Source organism: Diceros bicornis, chromosome 3, assembly GCF_020826845.1.
Source record: "Diceros bicornis minor isolate mBicDic1 chromosome 3, mDicBic1.mat.cur, whole genome shotgun sequence".
NCBI classification, from domain to species: Eukaryota; Metazoa; Chordata; class Mammalia; order Perissodactyla; family Rhinocerotidae; genus Diceros; species Diceros bicornis.
In genome coordinates, this window is record NC_080742.1 from 15,225,687 (window position 1) to 15,252,823 (window position 27,137).

At 38.6% G+C, this 27,137-nt stretch overlaps 1 protein-coding gene across 5 annotated transcripts in view; it reads right to left on the bottom strand.

Moving 5' to 3' along the window:
• The window catches only part of GSAP (gamma-secretase activating protein), an 80,034-nt gene that overhangs the window by 47,759 nt on the left and 5,138 nt on the right, over nt 1-27,137 (bottom strand). For 3 of the 5 annotated variants that reach the window (XM_058524032.1, XM_058524023.1, XM_058524041.1), the window contains exons 2-11: nt 19,794-19,870; nt 18,474-18,530; nt 16,449-16,518; nt 16,111-16,164; nt 10,296-10,384; nt 6,467-6,536; nt 5,192-5,241; nt 1,862-1,966; nt 1,512-1,571; nt 524-567 (exon numbers count right to left, since the gene is read on the bottom strand). In XM_058524032.1, the coding sequence (XP_058380015.1) occupies nt 524-567; nt 1,512-1,571; nt 1,862-1,966; nt 5,192-5,241; nt 6,467-6,536; nt 10,296-10,384; nt 16,111-16,164; nt 16,449-16,518; nt 18,474-18,530; nt 19,794-19,870 (676 nt within the window). Of the gene's footprint in view, nt 1-523; nt 568-1,511; nt 1,572-1,861; nt 1,967-5,191; nt 5,242-6,466; nt 6,537-7,028; nt 7,372-10,295; nt 10,385-16,110; nt 16,165-16,448; nt 16,519-18,473; nt 18,531-19,793; nt 19,871-27,137 lie in introns of those variants that run through there. The other 2 variants (XM_058524061.1, XM_058524052.1) reach the window with 2 other exon arrangements.

The window sequence follows — 27,137 nt, forward strand, 5'->3', positions numbered from 1 at the left end:
TTGAAAAGTGCTTCATGCTTTTACTACATGTAAAATAGTCTGGGGAAAAAAATCTCACCTTTCTCGTAAAAAGAAAAGCAGAAAAAAAGTAAAGCAATAGACTCAGCTGAGCTACAAATGGATTGACCTGCAGCATCATCTTTGATGGCAACAAGGAGAGGGTTTTGATGCTTGATTCTGAATGTAGCTCTGACTCATCGAATCCTTTTATTGAATCACAGAGAGAAGAACACCTCCATAGACCAAAATAAATGGAGATGCCCTACAGAAATAAATGGCTAAGAAAATCAATACGATTGACTTTACATGAGAAAACCCTGTGCTGGTGCTTGATCAAGTTGTTTATATTCCCTACAGAGAATGGCAATATACAAGATTATGCGTGCACACGCACATACACAGACGGAATATCAAATTGTCCTTTTATCTGCACACCATCAGGTATAAATTATAGATTAAGTATAAATATCATTCTGCCCATGGAGTTTCTATGAAAATTAATAATAATCTATGAATCACTCACTTAAATCCTGAGTCATTTAATGATATGTCCAAGGGTGCTTCAAACTGTCAAAAAATCAGGAGAAAACAAACAAGAGAATGACATTAATTAAGTGATGATAGTTCTGAAACCAGAGCAAGCCTGACAGCGCTGTGCTTGCCTAATGATGAAAAACCCGTTTAACCATCATTCTTTTCAGAGGTTATCCCCCAAATCCATAGCACAGAAAGTCCATTGGGAATATTCTGGAGTTTACATACAATCACAAGCTTGATGTATATTTATTTCTTAAAGGGCTAATACTCAGCAAACTTTGCCTCAGATTTGAGTATCATAAACAGGTTATATAATAAACCAATTGGAAGCAGACTTTTACAAGACACAGATGACCATGTAAAGAGGGAAGGACTGGCTGTCTTCAGAAGGAGAATGAGTGAATCGAAAAAAAAGGGCAGGAGGAGTAAATGAAATTCTTGTAATGGTATATCACTCTGTATTAGACAGCAATGTTAATTCTAGTCAGGAAGAATAATGACGTTCTGTCCATCACAGATATTTATGACTTTTCACCATAAGGCTAGCATTCCAAATAGCTTTTCTAGGAGTGATGCGAGATTTAAATAAACTGTACCCTCTCATTGACTTTTTACCTTATACTCAAGTTCACCATCCCCATGAGTCCTTTTGGATCAAATGACTTGTGAGTACTTACAGTCATCTGCTATAGACCACACCTATTATCTCTACTAATCCTCACTCTTAGCCTCATTTCTTTAATGTGAGGTATTCAGTGAGCAGACATTTCCAGTGTGTGCTCTCCTAATCACCTATATAAATAACATTTGTTGTAGAGTTGAAGCCTTGAGATGGCAAGAACTATTGTACTTGCTCATACAAGTGACTAACACAACATCAAGAATGCTAAAATGCTGTTTATGATAATAATTCTCTTTAAAAGCAGGCAAAGTGTTATAAAATTTCCTGCAGCCCAATCCTTCTCTAGACTTACCATTAAGTTAAAGTTCTCCTCAGCATAAAACTGGATGCATTTTAAGATACTCCTTGATTTCTAAAAGAGAAAACAATAAATGACAAATTACCAAAAAATCAACAAAAACACTAGTAAAAAAAAAAGAGAGAAAAGAGAAAAGGAAGCAGCGAAGAAACAAACAGTAATGAAAAGCTTTTTGCTATTTTTAATAAACTTTCGTTTATTAAAGGCTTATAATAACCTTTCGTTGACTGGGTAACGTTGACTGCCCCCATGAATGAAAATGCAGTAATTAATAAATTACAATAATGATAATGTCGAAATTAAAATGTCCATATAAAAAGGAGGGCCAGTGGACTAGTTTTTACCTTCAGGTCAATGTAGTATAATCTCTGCTCTGACATATCCCACTGAGCCCAAACAAAATCCTCGGCTACTCTCTCTTTTGGGAGATGGCCAGAATTTTTAATCACCTAAAGAGGCAAAGAGATTTTAAACATTAATAACTATTTTAAAAAAGAATATATCTGGATTTCATTGTTATTTTGTATACTCTATCTTTATAACACATGTAAATATTTCCATAGTTTATTTTTAGCAGTTCTCTACCCCTAACACATACACATGGAAAGTCTTTCCAGAATAGATGTAAGGCATCATTTCATTACTTGCTCTTCCCAAACACTCTATAATAAACTATATTATTCTTGTTCCTAGTTTGACAGACAGGCTGGGGCTGTTGAAGGCAAGGCCACACCTACCACAAATCAACAGCCGGGCTAATAGAAGATTCAGAGCTTCCTGTTCTGGATGTAACCTGCTCAGGGATCTGCAGACAAGAAGGCTTCACTACCAGAGAAAGAGGCTGTGATGCCAAGGAAAAACTCAGGCCTGGGAGTGGTGAGTACTGGGCAATGATCCCAGATCTGCCATAAAATATTCATGTGGCTTTGGTCATGCTTCTTACCTTTATGTCTTCCACAATGAGAATGATGATCCTGCCCATCTCTCAGCAACACTTAACTACACATCCTTCAAGACCCAGCTTAGGCATTGCCTTCTGTACAAAGTCTTCCCTCACCTCCTCAAGATGAAGGCAAAGTTCTGCAATCCTATGGTGCTTTGGCATGCTTCTATTACAGTTACATTCTAATTATAAGTCTACCCCAATGAGTATGCACTCATCTATAACACCTTTATATTCTCAGTGTCTTGATTGTTTCTAGCACATAATAGCACTCAAGGAACGCTTGTCAAAAGGAAGAAAATGAAATAATGTATGCAAGAGTAAATTACCAAGGAAATGACAAGTGTAATACAAGGAATTAAGAATTCACTTTCCTCAAAATGCTTATCAAGAAAAAGTAATCTATACTGGGACAATAAGTAAAGAATGAAGACAGGCTGAGGTAGAAAAAAAAATGAGGAAAAAAGGGAATGTCAGAATGGTCCATATTTATAGCTAAACCCTCTCTAATCCTAACATGGATTTCTCCACTGAGGCTAACCTGGAACTCAAGGAAGGCACAGGGCACGCAGAATCATTCACCTCTATTTCTTGCTTGCCTAGGTCCAATACATTTAGGCCAGAGGAAAGTGATGCTGGAAAAAGATCCAAGATGGCAACCCATCGTTTCCATTTTTCTGAAATTTGTTAGGTTAGGGTTGATTTGGGAACTCTCAGATAAAGGTATATACACTGACAAGAACATGACCATCAGAATGCGGCAACCCAGGTTCACAGCTCAGTTTTGTCCCTCCCCTCTGTGAGTCTTGGTTGTTGTGTTCCCTGCAAACATGGAGATAATTATAACACCACCTCTATCACGCAGGATGTTGTGATGAATGCATGGAACCGCACATTGCCTTAAGAAGATGTCATCTAAGCCTTTAAGAATGAAGGCAGAAGTGCCTCACAGAGGGGCACACGGAGGAAGGAATGCTGAGGCTGCACCATCTTGGCCAGCAGAATCCTTTCTGGGCGCTGACAAGTGCCCCTGCCCTCACTCTCTCTGCAGTGCTCTCACAGCTCCCAAACCCTCTTCTAGCCAGTCCTCTGTCCATGCACATTCCCAGTTCCTGACTCCGACTTGTTTATTTAACTCTCGCCTCTAAATTCTCAGTGCTGGCTTTGGGATTCTGCCTTGGTCTTTCCTCTCTTGTTTGACCATTTTCTCACCACTGACCTGTCCTTGCCCTGCCATCCACTTAGCCACTGGTGGCCCAGAGCTCCAGCCACATACTTTCTGTCATTTTCCAGCCAAGTCTCTTGATTTAAAGCTTTCAATCATAGATACATAATTAATAAATGCCATTTTCCATTTCAACTTTGTTCACATAACTTTATAATTCAAATCTTCAAAGAAAGACTATTTTGATGCAGACTATTTAAATATTGAAGGAAATCATTTTTAATATCAATAATATATTAAGATCCCACAAATTGTCATGAAAAAGACAAATTGGTAGAAAAATAGATGAGGATATAACTAAGCAATTTTCAGAAAAAAAAATTCACATAGCCAATAAGCATAGAAGATGTTCAAACTCACTAATATTAAGGGAAATACAAACTAAAATAATAATGATATCAACTTACATCCATCAAATTGGATTTTTTTTTTTTTAAAGCAAATACACCTATTACTGGTATGGAAAGAGGGAAAGGGTACTCTTATACTTTGCTTGTAAAACTGTGAATTGTTACAAGATTTTAGAAAGCAATCTGGCAAAATCTGTTGAATTTTATTAAATGCATATACCCATCAACCCAATTATCCATCCCTGAGGATTCAGCCCAAAGAAACACGTGCACCAAATACATAAAACTATAAAGACATCTGAGACTATTTGTAATGTAAACAAATAAACAAAAGAAAAAAAGTGGCAATCAAGTGAACGTCCACCCATGGGAGAATGGTTGCAAAATTGTGTACAACCATGCCAGGGACGATTATGTACTTCTAAAGAGAACGAATTGGACCTATTCCAGTTAACTTGCAGGAATTCCACAAAGTTGAGTGTGGAGGGAGTGAATAATAAACAAACCCCTGGGTGTGTCAGGGGAGAGGATGGGAGATTTACAGGTATGGAAGAAAGTACGAAAGGATACATACTAGGTTGTGAACAAAAGTTAGAGGTGAAAAGGCAAGGGAGAAGTGGAAGATGAGCAAAAAAAAAGAAAAGAAAATTGAACTATATAAAACGCCAGCATATATATATTATGATCCCATTTATTATATGTATATATGTATAAAAATTAGAGAAAAAAGTTATATCTCTTATTTAGAAACCTATAGAAATACCCCTGATATACTAAGTAAAAAGCAAAAAAAAAAAGCAGTAAATTAATATATGTATTACAATTCTATTTTGGTAAAAACAACTGAATCCCTGTAGATGTGCACCTAACCTTGTATATGTTTATATGAGCAAGATAGAAGGTGTGGAAACAGTCATACAGGCTGTCATCAGTTACCTCGGGAGACAGAGACTGGGGGATGAGGTAGAGATATGGGAGGTAATTAACTCCTTCATATATCTTGTATTAGTTCACACGTTACAACAGCAAGTCTATAATTTGAAAGACATCAAATAAAGAAAATGGTATGTTTCTATAATGTTAATCGATCCTTAACAGTCTGGAAGTGTTGCTCTTTGTGGAAAAGACTGATGCAAAAGGAACTTCAAATATTTACCACTCTATTTCCATCTTCTTGGATGACTTGGATATGAAATTGTTCAATATCTTTAAAAAAAGAAACGACAGAAAGATAGGTTAACCTTCATGAAAAACATGAGTACTTTTTTTCACTTTATAGTTGTGAACATTTTTTATAAAAGCAATGCAGATTAAACAACTGGTTGAAAAGTATTATCACAGACAGCGATCTCACAATAAAGGTTCAAAACAAAACCCACCTTTCCCCACCCTCCCTTTACAGTCTGTTTGAAGTCCAGCCTTTACTCTGCTCCTCAATATTAACAACACATGAAGCATTTAACCCTTCTGCTCCCTTGGGTTCCCTCAACAAGTGTTTGCCTCCCCTAAACCATCACTCTTATACAGGGCTAACAAGGGCTCCTTTGGTAGGGTTTACCTTCAACTTCCAAACACCAAACACTTCTTTGTATGAAAATATCAGATAGAAAACTCACTATACAAGATATTTGGGGGAGGTATTTTTATAGGGGTCAATGTCACATTAACAGAACTCTAAACACTTGAAGACAATTGGTAGATGGTTCCTTTCTCTCAGTAAGCAATTTAGATTCGGCCATACTTACCTTCTGCCGGTTTTAGTTACAAAAAATAGGAGACAGATAATCGGGCAAGAGCATAGGGACTGAACACAAACCTAACCCTCAGGCCTGTCCTTTCAAGTATAAATCAGCAGTTTCATCTTGTAACTTGAAAGACAGCTTACTAGATAAGATCCACCAGTGAATTTTGTCCTTTCTCCGCCCCACCTCCCAAACTTGAAAACATCATTTAAGGATGTCCCAATCTTATTTGCCTCTACCTGAATTTGACTAAGTTAGTACATGTCCTCAAGTTCTGCTATGGAATTCTTCTAGCTTCTACTGCCTTCCCCTCTCTCCATCCAAGCCTCTCTCCTTATATCATGGTTATCCACTGTGACAAACATCCTAAAGAAGGATGGACTAAAGAAGGCAAAAATGACCTGCACAACTGTTCTACAAACATTCCACCATGTGACAAAATTGGAAATCCATCTACGCAGGAGCCCATTATTCCCAGGATGAGGAAACAGAGCAGAGCCTAAGGGAACAACAAGTGGGGGCTGGGGAAAAGCTTTTCCACAGGAGTCCTAGGTCTCAAATGGACATCAAAGGTCAATGGACCCTTGGCACTGGTGAGTGGACATCTAGAAGATTCAGTCCTGTCCCACACTTCACTAGGATATGTGCCCTTCATGAAAGCCCCATATACCACCTAAAGATACACTTACATTTCTCTTCTGAAATCAGTAACAGATGATTCTCTGGAAGAGGGTGACTTTCAACATGTGGGTAGAGGAACTGTAGAAAGGAAATTCATCAAAATCATAAGCAACTACCTTTCTTATACAAATATTGCAAAAGTTGTGTTGATCACTATACTGTTACACACCACAGAAGGGACTGAGAACCACAGAATAGTTAGGCAAATCTCACACACACACACATACACATTACAGATGGGGGCAAGGAGGAAAAAAGAACACTGCCAAGAGCTCAGTTCTCCAGGAGGAAATTGATCACAGGTCCAACATAACTCATTTAAAACAGTAAGGCTGAAGTGTAAGCTATTTCTAGGGATGGTGCTTCCTATTTGGAATAAGTGATTCTGAAGCCAATCAGAAACAATGTAAACAACATCTATACAGAAAGTTCTATTTCACATGCACAAAAAAAGAGTGATCAATACATTTGCTGTGCAACTAAATCTAGTATTTCATTTGAAAGCCAAGTAAACACATTCTCTACTACAACTTCCAGAGACCCACATCAAGAGACAAAGCACAACAGTACCAGGGACTTTCCAAGAAAGGACAGTGAGTCACAGGGCGGCATGTGGTGGAGGATTTACAAGCCTCAAAGTGTAGAATGATGCCACTGGGAAGAAAAGGCTTGATCCACCCCACTCCTCCTTCTCTGTGCTCTCCCATATGTGCCAGCCCACAGGACAAAGCAGGCAGCCAGTAACACAAGGCCTGACGCCATCAGCTGTGATAACAAGGGAAAACTGGTCATGGGACGACTCCAGTGACTTAATTCTGCCATCATCAAAAGGGTAACCATAAATCAGCAGCTTCGTTTTGTAACATGAAAGACAGCTTATTAGACAAGATCCACTGGTGAATTTTCATTTTTACCTCCAAACTTGAAAGCATAATGAAAGAACATAACCTTTTATGCCCCTATTTTACAGCCAGCAGCCTCTCTAAAGACTGAAAAATTTTGACAAAATATATTACCTCGTGTCCTAACTTTTCATAATGACAAATTGGAAATAGAACTGGTCAATTTTTAAAACGGTTTGTAGTCAAGTTTCCCTTCTAGAACTGAAAAACAAACCATTAATTATGTATCATTCTTCACAGCAATAACCTCGAAATTATAAAATAGATAGCAATGCAGAATTCAGATACAAAAATAATATAGAACTTATTATCTCCTGATCTGTGAAACTGCACACACAAAACAGGATACTCTGTGTACTAGGGTTGAGGAGAAGCAAAGATGAGTGATACAACGTGGATAATGGAAGAGGAAATGCTCAGTGCATCAAAATAAGGAGAGACTTAGACAGAAGATGATATAGCCTCCCCCGGATCTGCAGAGGTGGCCAGGCCGTGCTTGCTTAGAACTGTGATCTGGACTGTCCTAAACCTTTGCCTGGTCTTTGTGTGGCAATCAGTGAGAACTGATTTTAAAAGTCTCATTTAGGTGGTGGTTGTTTTTCTTTCCATTATGAGCATCTGTAGAGCAAGGTTTGGAACTGAGAATATAAATAGACTGGCTTCAGACACAGCTCTACAAAAGCATGCAAGGTTTTTCGTTTTGTTTTGCTTTGCTTTTTGCATTGTGAGTAGGAATATATATAGATTATATCATATTAGGGAAATATTTATCTTTACAAATATGGAGCTAGACTCTGATTATAATATTCATCATTGGAAGGTACGCACTATAGGTGTGCAGAGGGGTGTATAATTACCCATTGGAATTATCTGGAAGATGCACCTCATGCTGGTAGGGAACTCTCAAAGGGTACCAGACTGGGATCCAAACCCCACCCACTACTGTCCTGCTGAAGTTCCTCTGTGAAGGGGGCCAAGACTGCACAGGTAGACTTCGCGAAATGTACTACTGGAGATCCCCATGGATGTTTTGGTAAGAAAAGGGAGACAGACCGCAGGGCAAGACGAAACTCAGTGGACAGTGAATGGTGTTTCTCTCGAGGGGAGAGGGTAGGGGAGAGGGAGAAGGTGGGACCTGCCATGGATGGAAATCTGGAGGAGTGTCTCTCTCCAGAGGCACAGGCATGAGGAGCAGGGAGCAGGGCTAGGAACTGAGATGGGTCCACAAGATGATACACGTTTTCCTTTACTTGGGTGGGGACTTTTCCTTCAGCCTCTGGATGCAGTCACGCATCATCACTTTTAATTTTTTTTAATTGAAATAAAATTCACATAACATAAAATTCACCATTTTAACTATTTTAAAGTATATACAATTCAGTAGTTTTTAATATATTTACAATGTTGTGCAACCATATACTCTTACAAACTTTTTCCCTTCCTATGCTCTAATTCCCTTTAGTTGCCCCAATCCTTCAATAATATCTCCATTACCTATGCAGCCCTAACTGGAGATGCTAAGGAAGTCAAAAGAACAGGCCAGAAAAGGGAAGTGTGCTCTGTCACCCTTACACTGATGACAGTATAAACAGAGTGGCTTCGTGGGGGAGGGGAATGCAGCTTACAAGCTCCACGCCAGGCCCTGTCTGGAAGTGAGCAGGGGCCCACAGTGAAGCTAGGAGTGGTGGCAAAAATGCACAACTGGAAGGATTGGCTGACAGTGGAGGACCCAGGGCAGATGAGAGATAATCCCCTCTCCTAATACACATTGCAAGAGGGAGATCCATTGGCTCGAGGCTGGGAGTAAGGGGCGAGGAGGAGGCAGATACTTCAGGTTACACAGAGAAATTATGCTGCAACACTGCACAAACATGTGTAGTTGATTCTTGCTATCTGTGGTAGTTCTATTCTATGAAGTCACCACAAACACGGTATACTGAACACTGAACCATTGCTCCTAGGGCAAATACGAGGATAGGTTCTCGCAAGCCTCTAGTCACAACGTTTTTGTCAACAAATTAATAAATAACTTTGTTTAATGTGTTTCTGTTTAAAGACACCTTATTTAATATATATTGTTGATTCATTAGCATTGAATTCACAGGCAATAGCACTATAAACTCATGCCTGAATGAAGCTTATCTAACACAACACATTTTCTTTGTAAAGTACATCGTACCTTCTTGCACTTAGGAACATGAGACAGCACTTCAGCACTATGCTTGGGGGACATTTTAAACAGTGAAAGCACCAACAAAAAGCCCCAAAATGCAAAAAACATGGCACTAAATAGACTGTGAAAATAACATTTCTTTACAGTATGAGAACTGAATCAAGGAGGCAGAGGATGATCCTTTTCATCCTCAGCTGGGAACATGTGCATCAGGTGACAAGTTTTTCACTGCTTTGCACATGTCTGCAAATGAGTATGAAAGCACCATGAAGTTTTGATTTTTAGGGTTACAAATAAATTTTAGCAAGTAGTAGAATTCACAAATTCTGAATATGCAAGGCATAGGATTAACCATATGTAGTCCATCTGCATTATATACACAGTGCTTCTGCATCGATTCAGAGTTGATAAATTCAGGGATTAAGTCATTTAATCATAGATATTTAATCTGTCAACTATATGAATACATGAAATAAACCATTTTCAAACTTACCTCATATGTGTTTTGATATTCAAGATTTTATCAAAACATAACATTACTATCAGACAAACCCTCACATAATAGAGAGAGAGGAGCTAGGTTTGAGTCTTGATTTCCATGTTTGCAAAGGAAGAACAGATACTTCCAGCCATCCCCATCTACCAGACTGCTCTGAGGATTAAATGTGATAACGCGTGCGAAAGCACTTTGCAAACACCATTGCCTCTAGGTTTCATGCCTTTAGATTCATGTGGTAAGTGATAAACGACATGCTCACTTACCTGTACCCAGATATAGCTATCCACTGCTTTTAGAACCTTCACATTGTTAACAGGGTGGATTTCGACCAACAAAGTTAAGCACTTTGATCCTACAAAGTAAAGGAGGCTTTTGGTAATGAAGACCGGAATATCGTACATGATCTTCTCGATAAAGGTCTGAACTTTGAAAATGTAAATGTGCTATCTACTATATTAGCTATTCCACAAAGAAAAGTAATTTTCTTAAAATTTACTTTGACATTTCTTAAAACCCAAAATAGACACAGAAAACATCATAAAGGAGAAGTCACGTGCATGGAGAGAGGAACAAGTTCCTGCCCATTCCTCAGTCATTTTTAGCATAGCATCACACGCCCTCTTGGCTTCTAAGCCTAAACAAACAAGTCACTTCAGTGTCACTCCAATTCTGCAGCACAATGGCAAATAATGTTGGTGTGTGAAAATATAAAGACATTTCTGATGCATGAACGTGTTACGGTTGATAACACCTATTAGTAGGATAGGGCTTGGCTTCCCTCAGGAATGGTGGTGGAGCTGCACTGATAAAGACCCACTTATTTCCTCAGTGTCACATGTGAGCAAAGGTCACAAAGGATAGCAACTAGGAGGAAGTCTTTGGACGCAGGCTAGAAAGGGGTTACCACAGATATCCAAATTTAGGTCAAAAAATTTCCCTCCCCCAGGATTAGACCTCAGAAAAGAAGAAGTTGCCTTATATTTGAGTTCTTATAAAGACTCTAATATTCTCAGATGCTGTCTCATTGACTTTATTTTGAATACTAATATACAATTTGGGGATGGCACAGCAGACTGGAACTGAATCAATGCCAGTTTTCACTACTTAAGAAAGTAACCTGACAGAACTGCTTTATTTTAAAAAAAAAAAAGGCAAAGAATGTAAAATAATTTCTGGGATATGGCCTCACAATTGCGAGCACTGAATATTTCTGTAAATATGCCTTTTGAAGATTACTGAAAAAGCAAGACAGTGAGTGAGTTATTATGTTGGATCACAAATATACAACAACGGAATAAACGAAAATCAAATGTTGTTTGGTCAATGAGTACTTGTAGTTTAGGATGAAAATCCCATTGACAGGATTATACACCAATGCAAAAGGGTGGTATTTCTAATAACTGGGGCAGAGGTAAAGGCAAGGTCCTTTGGGAATCTGCTTGAGGACTCACATATGACTCTAGGGATAAGAAAAACATTGGTGTCAAAAATACTTGTGAGGAAAAATAGAATAGAAATGTTCTGCGAAATGTGAGAATGAGAAAAAAAGCAATTCTCCTTATTATGTTATTTTAAGCATGTATAACAAAATTAATATATTAAGTAGTACAAGGTGACATTTGACTATTTTATCTCTTGCCCTAAAAGCTTATATATTCCAATTGGAAAAAAAAATTGGGGGCAGTGGGGGCAAGCAGGGGAATCTTCTCATTGGAAAAATAAGGAATCACCTTATATTTGGCCTTTTTTGGTAGTGAATTTGTACCCAAATGAGATAACTAGCTATCAGCTAAATTCACTTGCCTTTAAAATGGGAGGATTTTCAAGGGCAGGAACCATCTTCCTACACTAATTTTTCCCATCTTTAGGGCAGCCCAGACACTCAACTAATATAATCAGCATAATGATAAGAGTAATCCTGCAAACAGGAATTTCTCTCAATAACATACCATGCACTTTCATAGTGTAACAAGAAGCACTCTGGATTAGGATCCTAGAGACATTAGTTCTGGTTTAAGCTCTGCCACTAACCTAATATATACTTTTCAGCAAATCACCAAGCTTTCCTAGGCCTCAGTACCCTGTTATTATAAAAATAAAATGAAAAGCTATAGAATCAGATCATTTCTACAGTCACTTTCAGCCATAAAATCCCATGATTCTATGAAGTGCCTGAAGTTATCTTAAGAATTTAGAGAATCCAGAAATCAGTGGAAACCGGGAGGGCATCACTGAAGGGCAGGACAGGGACATCACAGGAAGCAGAGACAGCAGAATCAAAAGCGACAACATGAATGGATCTCGAGGGCATTTCACTTATGCTAAGTGAAATACATCCCTCCGTCACACAGAGAAAGATGAATACCACAGGAGCTCTCTTATATGTGGAATCTAAACAAATAAACAAAACACCAAGCTCATAGATACAGAGAACAGATTGGTGGTTGCCAGAGGCAAGGGGCGGGGGGTGGGAGAAACAGGTGAACTGTTTCTTGGGTTTTTTTTTGGTTTTAGTTTAAATAAATTGACTAAAAATTAAAAAAAAAAAAAAAAAAAGGCATGGGGATAGGCCTGGCACGGGGAGGGTGGAGAGTGAGCAAAATAACCTGGTTGGCTGCAGGTGAAAGTACATATTACGAAATGGTGACAAGGTTGGGAAAGTCCAGTAGGGCCCGGTTCCGAAGAAGCTCTGGTTATGAGAGCTCTGGAACCAAACCACAGCTCCATTATTTTCCCAAATGTGCCTAGAGCCTCTGGAGAGTCTCAGGGGCAGTGGGTCCCAACACAAGTGGTCACTCCAATCGCTGCCCAGGGGCGATCTGCTGGACCTTGGGGAAAATGCGGCTCCACAGGGGAGGGTGCCGGGGGTAGCTGGGCCTGGCTTCCTATGGAGGGTTATTTTCTAAACAAAACATTAACCAAAAAAAGGAGCACTGTTGACGTTGTAAAAACAAACTGTGTTGTAAAGTGTATGGACCAAGGAACTCCACCTTGTTCATATAAAAGACCTTACAGTTCATCTCGTTTGCAACGGAAAAATCTCATCATAAGCAACAGAGTTAAACAACACCCTGAGGCAAACTACATTTCATAATCAAACGGCTTATCAGGTCATTCGTGGACAGATAAAATAAGCCTTTCCAAACATTTGTTCAAAGGACAAAACATTATAATAGATCCCATAGTGCTTTCTGGTCACATCACTTCTGAAACCTTAACTGAACAAAGGCCTCCTACGGGTCTCCATGCCTGTCTGCACCTCACCCCCCTCTCCCTCTGGCCTCAGTTCCTACCACCCTGCCCCTTGTTCACGCCACTCCTGCCTCGCTGACCTCCTCACTATCCTTGAACTGTGAGTCTACCAAGTACACTCCGGCCTTAGGGCCTCTCCACTGGCAGTTGGCTTTGCCAGAAATGTTCTTTCCCCATAGCCACGCACTCGCTCCCTCCTTTCTTTCAGATCTCTGTTTAAACACTCCTCCAATAGTGTTTCCTGGGATCAAACCCCAAATAAACTAATTGCACTCAAATACTTGCCTCAGACTCTACTTAGGGGGAAATCCAAGCTAAGACAAGAAGTACTCTCAGGGAATAGGATCACTTCAGCAGTGAGGGAGTGGGGAGAGTGACACAGGGAAGAAAAGCATGTCAGTACAAGGGGCTTTATCAAGTTAGCCACCACCTTGGGTCTTGAGCTACACGGAGTACACCTCAGAATTATCCACTCTAGGGGCGGAAAGGGGGAGAATTTATCCTTTAGCTCCTTGCCGCCCACTGGTCATGGCTTACCCTATTGGGAATCCTTTCCAACCGTTCATCCAGGTGGTACAAACCAATTTTCCCAAGGGCTTTGGGCAAAAAGCAAAAAGTAGGCAGAGCAGCTGAGGTGAGGCACTGTCTATCACATTACATTTGGGCAGAGGTGGTTCTCACTGCAGGGGTGGCATAAAAGGTGAGCTAAGAAGGTATAAAGTATGAGGTATCCAGTACAATAACTAACCATGCTCATTCTAATATTTTTAAAGATGCGATCAGATCATCTCACTGCAGGTGCATCAGACTTTCAAGACTGAGTAAGCATACCTGAATAGGATTCAATGTGGTAATCAAAGAAAACTTACAGTAATGTTGGTCTGAAAGCACATTTTATAATATACATAATTGCCACTGTTCTGCATGATAATCAGGCATACATGGTAAACATTATGTAAAGATTATAATTTCTACTGGGTTTACCAGCACAATAAAGAATTTCTAAAGCTAAAAGGAATACGGTTCAAGAGGAACTGGGAGGCGCAGGGAGCTAATTCAGGATTCTGTATAGACACTCAGCCTCGTGATTGGAAGGAACACAAGCAACTAGGTTTTTCTCTCCTTGGATAAAGGGGTTTATTAGTCCAGGAGATGAGGGTCATATCCTGGTTTTGCCCAGACCCTTGTTTTAAGGGTTAGGACACCAATGTCTTAGATCCTATTTTGCTTAAGCTAGTTCAGTTCCATCACCTCTGAAGTGAGCTTTGCACCTAATTCTGAGGGGAGCAGAGAATGCTAAGAGGAGGACATGGCACAGAAAAGGGAAGAGGGCTGCTGTGGTTCTCAGCGTAACAGGGCAAGAGAGAAGGGAAGGATGACTAGTGTAAATGATGAGATTTCAGGGGAAGCCTCCTGTCCGCCAACATCTCCCACAAAGTCTTGTGCTGAGGTCCCTGAGAAGGTCCCAGTCAGACTCAGCTCTGGTTCCCTTGACGCTCTAAGTTGGCTCTGTGGAAGCCCAGGACTGCCTCATAAGCCTCACATGGAAAGTACGTATAAAGGGTTTTTCCACTACACGCAACTGCAGGAGAATACATCTGAGTGGGAACTACGCTAACAAAAGAAGGAGTGTAAGTGCCGAATAAACAGAACAGATGGAAAGCACTGCAGGATCAGAACAGTAAGAGATTAAAATCAGATCCACTAGACCAAAGGTAGAAAACGGTAGTCCACAGGCTAGACCCAGCCTCAGGTGGTTATCATCGCCTGAGTAGAATTTTTAAAAAATATTTGAGCCAACATTTAAAAATTAAATTTTTACATAAAAGTCTATACTTCTCTTGGGGGCCGGCCTGGTGGCGTAGTGGTTAAGTTTGCGTACTCCGCTTTGGTGGCCCGCGATTTGCTGGTTCTGATCCCTGGCGCGGACCTACGCACCACTCGTCAAGCCATGCTGTGGTGGCATCCCACATACAAAAAAATAGAGCAAGACTGGCACAGATGTTAGCTCAAGGACAATCTTCCTCAAGCAAAAAGGAACAGATTGGCAACTGATGTTAGCTCAGGGCCAATCTTCCTCACCCCCCAAAAAATAATAATAATAAGTCTATATTTCTCTTGATAAATCGAAAAGCTGGTCCCACTGGGCTTACGGCCTGCCCCCTTTGGAGATGGGACACACGCCCCATGGGGTACCCCGACTCACCACTAGCCCCTATAGCTCACCATGAGGGCAACTGCCACACCTCTCTTGCATACATACCATCGTACCCCCAGCACCATGCACGCTGCCTGACCCACTGCAGGCACTCAATACTTGTTGGGTTCTGGACAGATGGATGATATAGAATGTTAAAGGGGGAGAAGCGGCATCTCATAGATAATAAACTATGAAGTGAGCCTTGGTAAATGAATAGAATTGATTTTTATTTAGAATTGGTGGACTGTTCATAATTGGTGGACTATTCATAATGCCTTATGAATTGGTCAATAGTTCAACAGATATACGAAAAACATGGTATTCTTGAAGGAATACCAACCTTTTACACCAGAGTCTGACCATAGAGTTCTAGTGTGTTCTCAATGTTTATTTAGTCTACAGGTGCTAACTGCCTCTTACTCCTTCTGCTCTTCACTGTTTTATTATTTTCTATACTTTCTTGTTTACTTGAAAAAAATAATTTAAAAAAACTCTGTTTCATGCTTGACATGACTTTTGCCTTTTCATTCTGAGATAAAGCTATTTGTAAAGATGCCTGAAATTTGTCTTAGTACTTCAATAAATCTTTATCTATCAATAGGCACTAAAAAGTATAATTTCATTACCTGGTTGAAGCTCATTCCTTCTTCCTTCTTTAGTAGATTGAACTAAACTTGCAGCTAATGGAAAAAGAAAAAAATAATCCATTAGCAAATGATCCATGCAGTGGCTTGTTAAAGTTTACCATTTTATATCTGAAATAAGTGAGGGCTCAAAGGATCTGTCAGTGGATGATGAAGGTAAAATATAAAGCATTCTTTTTTTTGTAGGTAGACTCTGCAGATTCTTTATTTCAAATCTAATCTCCCAAGAGCATCTCTTCCCAGAAAATCATTGTCATAGAATAATCAAACATTGCAAAAATCCAATACTTTGAAACTCAGAATAAAAGAATTCAACTTACCAAGCAACGTTCTCTCGCTGTTGACAGAGCAACTGACAACTTGCAAGTCTTTCTCAAATGTGTAGAGATGCTATTGAAACAAAAGTATTTTTCAATTTGGAGTTTCATATTAAATAACAACTTTACGAAAACAAATTCCCACTCAGTGCTCTACCAAGTATCATTGTGGCAAAACATTCTACTAAAGAATCATCAATGAAACAGGTTTATCCATATTAAGAAGTTTCAGATTATTTTTTAAGAAAAAAGTTTGCTATTATAAGCCACGTTTGGCACTGAAACTTAACCATGAGGCAACAGAGCACAGTGGTTAACAGCACAGACCTTGGAGCCAAACTAGATCCAGGTTGAAACCCTGACTCTGCCACTTGCCAGCTGTGTGACCTTGGATAAGCTATTCACCCTCTCTCTCCTCCCATCAGCAAATAGGAATCATAATATCTATCGCTTGAGATTGTTAGAAGGATCAAGTGAGACGATCCATATGAAGCACTTATTACAATGTCTACCACACATAATAAGCACTCAAATATTAGCTATTATAATTGTTGAGGCAAGTAAAGTTTCAATCAAATTACAAAACTCTGATATCATTAACCATGTCTAAGAGTCTGTCACAGGTGCATCTCTCATAGGACTCTCATACTTAGAGCATTGGCAAAGTCACCTTCTCTCTTTATTTCATCTGTATTTTCTCACTTTTTGAAATGTTGCAAGATTCTGTTTCCTCAAATATTAAAGAAAATAGTCATGCAGAAACAGGATGTGATGTGCAGATTGAGGAACTGGAGTCAATCACAGTTATAATAGGCAAACTCTCTTAAAATACCTCAGAGGACAGGGAAAGATAAAAAGTCTTAGATCTCAGGAGCGAGCAGGCTAAGAGAAATCGTGAACAGCAGAAGCATCAAGAAGGACTAAAAAAGGACTGAGAATACACTAGAATCCTATGGCCAAAAGTTGATGAAAAATTTTGGGAAGTAAGGAAACACTTGATTAGAGAAAGTGAACTTTGAGTTAATAAGAAGGCTCTGAATTCATGTGAGAAGTTTCGGTTTCCTGTGACTCTGCTCTAACTAAGGGATTCTAACTTGTAAGTAAGAAGAACCATGAATGCATGCACTTAATTTTTAGTGTTTTGTCCCTTTAATTATAAAATAACACATGAGCACAGTCTCAGTGTTTAAAACATGCAAACACTACCAAACATAAACTCCAAGCTCTCCCTTATGCTCATCCAACCCCAACTCCCTTCCAAGAGGAAACATGTTGGTAATTTACTCTGCAGCCTTCCAGATCTTTCAATATATATTTATGCATATATATTGCCTAGTTTTATTGCAAGTTTTTTAAAAACATAAATGGAATGTATTATTCTGGCAACTTGCTTTGTTCATGTAACAATGTGTTTTAGAAAGCCTTCTGTGCCAGTGTACATTTTTAGACTTCTTAATCCCTTAATGTCTGTAAATTGCACAAAATGACTCGCTCCCATTCGTCCCAAGAAATAGGCAAATCTGTCACATCAACCAATGCCTTATGTGAATGGTTTGGGGAAAAATTAAGAAAAAGAGGCTGGGGCCTGTCCCTAGATCTTTGAGAAGTAACGAGAAGCAAGGCAAGCACAGGCTCAGCAGAAGCAGAGCCAGAGCCAGAGGCCGCAACGCAGTCCTAAGCTTCCGGGAGGGAGCACACGAATCTCGGGGAGGGCACTGGACTTCCCGCATTCCTACAGGATATTGGATCATTGATCTGAGCCAATTTTGCTTAAATCTCAAAGGACTAAGAGACTTCAGCTGATGTTTTGGTTTAGGAGTCCTTGCACTTTTTTTCTTTTTAAAAAAAAGATCGCAGTGCCAGGAGATGGTAAAAAGGAGAAGAGAAAGGAAGGCAAGAAACAAAAACTAAACTTTTAGAAAATGAAATAAGAATTTGTATTTAGAAAAAGTAGTAGGCAGAAAGAAGGAAAATTCTAGAAGCAGTAAAGTAATCAACGAGTAATCTATGATTTATGGTGATTTTTACCTCATTTTGTCTGGTGCGGCAATCACACAATCCAAAGAAGACATTTCCATTATCATCCTAAAAAAAATTAACTAGATGTTTATTAAACGTCATTATTTATGAAGTTAGGATGTTACTAGTTTTAAAACAAACCTGCAATAAGTCAACCTCTATTAGCAATAAGCACTCTAAAGGTAGCTTGCTGTGCATATCACAAAGGGACTGAACCTGCTTCAGCTAGTCACATGGGCTCGAAGAGTGAAATGGATTAAGAATGCACAGCTCAGTGAGTTTGGGGGACCCTGTCTGGTAGGACCGAGCATGGTGAAAAAGCGAATCTTTTTGTACTTCCATTTATTTTTTTAAGAGAATATATACTGTATGATGGATATTGGGAGTGGCTAAAACAAGTCCATGATATTCTTCTAAGTAAAATTTTTTGAATCACACAATTCCTCAAATGCAGTACCCTTATAGGCACAAATTAAAATAACTTTTTTTAAGGAAAAAAAAAAAACTACAGTGATACAACTGTGCAAAGCAAACTGGCTACTGAAATTCTTTCATGTTTCCCTACTATAGTAAAGTTATCAGTAAAGTTAAATTTTCTTTCCTTAGAACATTTAACATTGAAAACATATTGTTTAACAATGTCTCAAAAGTCTGAGCATATCTAAGTCTGAACAGATGATGTAATCATATTTAATATTTTCTCAAAGATAAAAGTTTAACATATTAATTAGATTTAAACATCTTTTACTTGGCATTTTTCCTCTAGAAGATGGAACTGCTTGTTTATTCAAAAAATTTGAGCACTGTGTCAGACACTGTGTACAGTTTTATTTTATTTTAAAAAGAGAAAACATTTCATAAGACTGAATTTGAATCACCCTATTCAATCTCACAAAATAAAAAAGTCATGGGGCCGGCCCAGTGGTGCAAGTGGTTAAGTGTGCGTGCTCCGCTGCAGCGGCCTGGGGTTCGCCGGTTCAGATCCCGGGCGCGCGCCGACGCACCGCTTGTCAAGCCATGCTGTGGCGGCATCCCATATAAAGTGGAGGAAGATGGGCACAAATGTTAGCCCAGGGCCAGTCTTCCTCAGCAAAAAGAGGAGGATTGGCAGATATTAGCTCAAGGCTGATCTTCCTCACAAAAAAATTAAAATTAAAATTAAAAAATTAAAAAGTCATATGTTAAAGGTTAAATGCCAACAAGTCTTATTCATTACCCCTCAATAAGATATAGCATAAAATTCTGTAAAAAGAGAATATAAATGGTTAAAATAGTAAATTTTATGTTATGTATATTTTACCACAATAAAAAAAAAGAATATAGATATACCTTATAGGTATAAATAATATTTCCATTTCTTTCAACATTTAGTACACGTAAGCTCTCATAATTATTTTCTAAAATACCTGAAATGATAAGACAATAGCAAGTTAATACTTAGCAGGAGATGTTTAAAAACATATCTAACAAATATACTATTAGTGAAAAGCCAAGTATAAAAGAATACATACTGATAATTATATAGAGTTTAAAAACAGGCAAAGCTAATCTATTGTATTAGAGGTCAGAATAGTAGTGACCTTTAGGGAGGAAGAGAGGAGTAGTGAGTGAGAGGTATCTCAAGGGAGCCTTCTGAGCTACTGGTGATGTTGTATATGTTGAGTATACTGATATGGCCACTTTGCAATAACTCTCTCTTGACCTGCATGCTTTTCTGTGTGTATGTTATACTTCAACAAATTTTAAGTATCTATTAGTTTTTGCTTTATGTATCTTGAAGCTGTGTTATTAGGGGCATAAAAACTTAGAATTGTTATAGCTTCCTGGTGAATTAACCTGTCAGGAACTCAGCAGAGCTGCCATGTGTCAGAGGAGCAGATTAAAGCAACAAGCTAAAAAAGCAACTAAGTCAAGCCTTTTATCACTTACTGTGATAGTATAAGCAAGAGGCTAACCCAGAGAAAGCACCCACTTCCAGGTCCACTTTCCCCCATGGAATGGCATGCTGTGGAGGGTCAGATAGATCAGCAGAGAGGTGGGGATCTCTCACTGCTGAGGGAGCCCCCAACAAAAGGCTCCTCCAGTACTGCGGACCCAGGGGCTCAGGAGAGGGAGAGGGAGAAGAAGAACTACGAGTGGGAAAAGTACTGAGTACTGAGTCAAAGTAGAGAAAAAGTATCTTCAAGGCTCCCCTCTTTTTCTTGCTAAGGTGGTTAGGCAGAGGCACTTAAGGAAGATCTCTGCTGAAGGCTCCTGATAAAGAGGCCTCCAAATGAAAGCACCTGGGCTGGGAACACAGCTATGTATAAGAATAGGGTTAGCTACAGGGGTCTGAGTCTAGACTGCAACTCCCTTCAGGAAGTGCAGTGCACTGGCTATGCACCAAGTCTGGTTTGGGGAGGGCACCTTTCCCCGCCATGAGGCATGCCAGGTAAAGCTTTTGTGATTGCATATGGTTGGGCCTGAAAAATCACACATAGGTTTTTAACCAGGAGCTGGACTAGTCAACCCTTTTATTAATTATAAAATGTCCTTTATCTTTAAAAATCCTTTTTACTTTAAAGTCTACTATCTGATATTAGTATAGCTACTTTAGCTTTCTTTTGGTTAATGCTTACATAATATAATTTTTTCTCTCCTTTTATTATTAATCTTCCTGTGCCCTTATATTTAAGATATGTGTCTTAGAAGCAGTATCCTTTAATTAGAGTATGTAGTCCATTTACATTTAATGTAATCACTGACATATTGGGTTTATAGCAATCATATTACTATTTTTTTTCTATGTGACTCAACTGTTTTACTCTTTTCTTGCCTTCTGGATTTATCCAAGTTTTTATCATTTCATTCTCCCACCTATTAACTTATAACTTGTTACATTTCATTCTCCCACCTATTAACTTGTTACTTATATATTCTTTTGCTATTCTTTTATTAGTTACTCTAAAGATCACAACATGAATCCTTAACTTACTATGTTCTAACATTATGTGGTGCCAAGAAATGTGCAGCAATGAAAACTCTCATACACTGCTAACAGGAGTACAAATTGGAAAACAGGCAGCATCTACTGAAGCTGAACATATATGGCTCAGCAATTGCACCTGTACATATATCCTAACATAAATATACACATATTTTGGCAAACAACACATATAATGTCTATAGCACTATGGTTCATAATAGCCAAAAATGGAAACCCAAAATATCTGTCAAGTGAAGAATGAATAAACTGGGGTATATCCACACAATGGTATACTGTACAACAATATAATGAGTTAACTTGCTATAAGATACAACATAAATAATTGAGCAAAATAAGCCCAGGTCCTCTTCCCTCCCAAAAAAGTTACAAACTGCATGATTTAATTTATACACAAGTTTCAAAAACAGGCAAAATGAATTTATGGTGCTAGATGAGTGATTGCTGGAAAGGAGCATGAAGGAGACCTTTGGGGTTCTATTAATGCTCTCTTTCCTGCTCCGAGTGCTAGTTACATGAGCGTATTGCACTTTGTGAAAATTAAATGATCTGTGCACTTATGATTTGTGTACTTTTCTGTATGAAAGCCATATTTTGACACAGGATATAAAGATGCTTTACACAAACATTTAACTTGGAAGTTAATTGACCATCATCTTTCTTCTAAAATTTTAGGATATTCCTCCCAATTCTACAGTTAAAGGATTTAAACATTGGTAGACACAGCATTGATAACTACCATCATTAATTGAGGAGAAATGTATATTTCTCCAATTTGCTCAAAATTAAATTGCTTAAACTTGACTCATTTTCCCCATACAAGTATGGTGTTTTTAGATGCTAAAATATTATCATGTTGATTACGACAAGTTCCAATATTCAGACAAAACATACACAAAATATCCTATAACTCAGAGCAAATTTCAGTTTGTATTCCTGATTAAAAAGGAAAAACAGGGGGCTGGCCCAGTGGCACAAGTGGTTAAGTGTGCACGCTCCGCTGTGGCAGCCCGGGGTTTGCCGGTTCGGATCCCGGGTGCGCACTGACGCACTGCTTGGCAAGCCATGCTGTGGCGGTGTCCCATATAAAGTGGAGGAAGATGGGCACAGATGTTAGCCCAGGGCCAGTCTTCCTCAGCAAAAAAAGAGGAGGATTGGCAGATGTTAGCACAGGGCTGATCTCCTCACACACACACAAAAAAAATGAAAAACAGGATAAAAAAGAAAGATACTTGGTGACCTGGACCCCTGCACTGGAGCTGGAGGTGGGAAACATTGAGAGAGGCAAAGAATAGATTTCACTGAAATCTTAAGAATCATTCTGAGATCTCTCTTCCCTACTCTTCACAGAAAGAAGCTGCCTGGATCTTCCGGGGGTGGGGAAAAGGGAAGAGGAAGTGTTTTTTATATATGGGTATACACACTTTTTAACGTGTACTGAGCTGTCAGACACACTTCCCACACATTAAAAAAATAAGGATGATCACTTGGTCTCTTAGGAGAATAATATGATTGAATTTGTTTACTGCTAAATAGCACTTCACAATTTAGAGAGTTCTCATTTCTATTTCTATTTCATCCACAGTGTGTAAGGTATTATAGGCCCACTGTACTGATAAAACAATTGAGTTTCAATGAGGTTAAGATACTTCATCAATATCATATAACAAAAAAGTGGCACAGACTAATCTGAAACCTAGAAAAAGGCTAACAGAAGGAACTAAGTTTCCTGTACCACACTTACAATGGGAAAATGGATAATTACTGAAAAATCCTTTTAAGGTAGATTTTTGTAGACATCTAAAGAGAATTTCAATGAGTTTCTTTTCATCATGCACATGACTCAAAAACTTCTGGAATGCAACGTGTCAATATCTTGAGAAATATTTTTTTCTTTCAAGATTATAAGGATGCTGGGAGAGACCTTCTCAAAAGTACACTTAAAAAGTTTCAGCTTAGATAAGAAACTCCTTTACAGGAAATCTTGCTATGAAAATTCAATTTCCTTGCAAAAGCACATCTATTTTCAAATCACTAAAAAATTAAGAGAAAAAAATTCTCCAACGAGCGCAGATTACAACAAATGATATATGCTTATTCCATTAAACCAGTAGTTCTCAACTCTGGCTGTGCATTAGAATCATCAGGGGAGCTTTTAAAAGAACATGGATGCCCAAGCCCTACCAAAAATATTCTGATTTTACTGGGCTGGTGAGGGGCCCAGTCTCTGGTGTGTATGTGTTTTTAAGTTCCCTATGTGATTTTAATGTGCAGCCAGGGTTGAGAACCACTCAACTACATATTTATATTATATATTAAACAATACTTATTAGATAGCCTAACCAGGATCAGCTTATAATGTAACCATGGTAGACACAGTTGAAATAAATAAAAATAATGCTTTCATGGGTCTGTTTGGTAGTAATAATTGCAGTCTTAAATAATCCTGTTAAGTACATAGTTCTCATCTCAAGGACATTTGAATTAGACAAATTTGGCAATGCTGGAAATCCAGAGACCAATGTCTCACCACACACATTAACCCATCAGCCCTTCCTCCTCGGACTAGTTGCTCATATTTTAGACACACCCTTTTAAAAAAAGTATTCAATACCCTCTTTGCTTATTCATTCTGACTCTTCTCCTGGTAGTTCATCACTGGAAAGTCCAGAGGAGGAAGTTTAGCAATTTCAAACGAGGAAATGCGGTTTAATTTTACAGTTCAGTGTGCTCAGAGCTCATGAAGAAAAAATGAGGCATTTTGATGGATGAGATACTTGCATAAGTAAACTTACTAAAGAAAAGGAGAGTACCTAGATATTAAAGATGTTCGCAAGTCACAGCTCACGTAAAATCGAAGCTGGTTTGCCAGATATTCTTGTCCATTTCAATCTATTCTTTTCTAAGAATTCTAAGTGATTTCACTTTACAGGAAGTCTCACAGCCTTATGCAAAAATTTGAACTAGTTCCTAATACACAGATCATGAGGTGCTAAAATATGATTATACCTATGACATTTCTATTCTGTAAATAATTCACATAAATGTTCAGGTTCAACACGACCAGATATTATAATTCCTAAATTTATGAAGTAAACATCCTTATGTGATTTCCATTTCATACTCTGAATAAAATGAGAAAAAGCAAGGATGGGGTGATTAGTTAAGAAAGAGATGAGAATTAGAAAAGGAGTCTAGGAAGGAAAAGTGAGAAGGAAGGACAGTGGCGAGAGAACACTGCAACAATAAATGAAAACAGCATGACTAAGCCAATTCCCTGACCCCAAAGCTATCCGGGGATATACAAGATGCAATGACAAAAATCATTACTCTTGAATCAGTCACCCAGTAAAATATATCACTTCCCTGGTAAAGACGAATGATTACAAGATTTGAAAGATGTATGCAGCATCAATCTGATGATGTCTCATAAATCCAAAACTAATCAAAGCAGGCAAGAAGATACAGGCAAGAAAACCTACATTCTTTATAGTCTTAAAGATGCATGACATTTAAACCTTAGAAGATTTACATACCACAGACTTTTTCTTAGTTTCTTGAAGATATGAGACATTCCAACAGGGGATTGAGCATTGGATACAAAAATTAATTAATTATTAATAATAGGGCCAGCTCCGTGGCTTAGCGGTTAAGTGCACGCCCTCCGCTACTGGCGGCCTGGGTTCGGATCCTGGGTGCACACCGACGCACTGCTTCTCCACCGCGTCCCACATACAGCAACTAGAAGGATGTGCAACTATGACATACAACTATCTACTAGGGCTTTGGGGGAGGAAAAAAGGAGGAGGATTGGCAATAGATGTTAGCTCAGAGCCGGTCTTCCCCAGCAAAAAGAGGAGGATTAGCATGGATGTTAGCTCAGGGCTGATCTTCCTCACAAAATAAATAAATAAATAAATAAACAAACAAACAAACAAATAAATAAATAAATAAAACTGTTTAAAAAATTATTAATAATAAATTAATTAATAAATAAAATCTGTTGTATTGGTACATACCAGTAATAGTCAGAACATGTAATGTTTTTAAATGTGCCATTTATGAGTAAACAAAAAATAATAACAACCCAGGAATAAATCTAGCAAACAGTGTGCAGAACCTTCAAGGAGAAAATTCTAAGACTTATTAAGAGTCATAAAGAGGATCTAAATAAATAGCAAGCTATACTTTGTTCACAGTGAGGAAGATTTAACATTGTAAAGATGCCAATTCTCCCCAAGCTGATCTATAGATTCAATGCAACTCAAAAATTCCAAGACTTTTTGGTGGAATCTGACAGGCTGATTTCAAAAAATATATATTAAAGAGTAAAGGGCATAGAATAGCCAAGATGGTCCTGAAGATGATGGAGGTGAGGGGACTTACCCTACCAGTTATCAAGGCTTATCATAAAGATAGTTATTAAGATGTCTTTGTCTTAAGTTGACCAAAGGAACAAAATTAAGAAACCAGAAAAGGAGATCCACATGAATATTGAAACTTGATGTGTGATAGAAGTGGCTTTGCTGTCAATGAGAAGGGGCAGGGCTATTGGGTTAGTGATACTAGAACAATCAGCTATTAACATGGAAAAACAATAAAATTGGATTCCTACATATTACACACAAAAATAAATTCCAGATGGATTAAAAAACAAACAAAGCTATAAAGCTTTTTGAAGTTAATATAAAAAAGTCTTCATGACTGCTGAATTGGGGAGGATTTCTTTAAAAGATCCAAAAAAGCACAAACCATAAAGAAAAGACTCACAAATTAGACTACATTAAAATTAAGAACTCTTGTTTATCAAAGGCACCATCACAAACTGGGAAAAAAAACAAGTGACCAAAAATATTGCAACACACATGATGAATAAAGGACTATAATCCAGAATAAAGAATCCTTAAAAATCAATATTAAAAAAAATGATAGAAAAGTGGACAAAAGAATGAACAGATATCTCACAGAAGGGGAAACTCAAATGGACAACAAATATGTAGAGATGCTCAACCTCAGGCCACAATGAAACAACAATTAGACCCACCAATCTGGAAAAAACCGAAAAATCTGGAAATATCAAGAGCTTGTGAGGATATATGTAGAGTCTCAAAAACATTTCCATACCACAAATGAGAGTATTAATAAGTACAACTACTTTGGAAAACAATTTGGCACTAGCCAGGAAAAATGAAGATGTGCATAGCCTATGACTCAGCAACTCCGCTGTTAGACATCCATCCTAGAGACACCTGTGCATTGTGCACCAGGAGACCTACAAGGTTAGCAAAAGCACCGACTGTAATAGCAAAGCCCAGAAACCTACCAATGTCACCCACCAGAAAAAGGATAAGTAAAGTTGGGTTCTCTAGGAACCACCCTGAGACAGTTAAGTATCCAGGATGTTTATTAGGGAGTGCTTAGTAAAGTGGGGTCAACACCCATAGGAAGAAGGGAAGGAAGTAGGACCAGGCAGGGGGAGAAGTCAAGCTGCAATGCAGGCCCAGTAGCCTCAGGTGACCTCAGGGTTCTCCATCAGGGAGGCTCTAGAACTGAAATGGATTGCCAGAGTTGTGTCATGTTGAATCAAAATGGCAGGCCTTTATACCCCACTTCAAACCCTAACTAGAATGTGGGCCACACCCAAAAGGCCATGACGTTGCTTGAGGCAGCCCTCTGCTGAGGCAATCCCC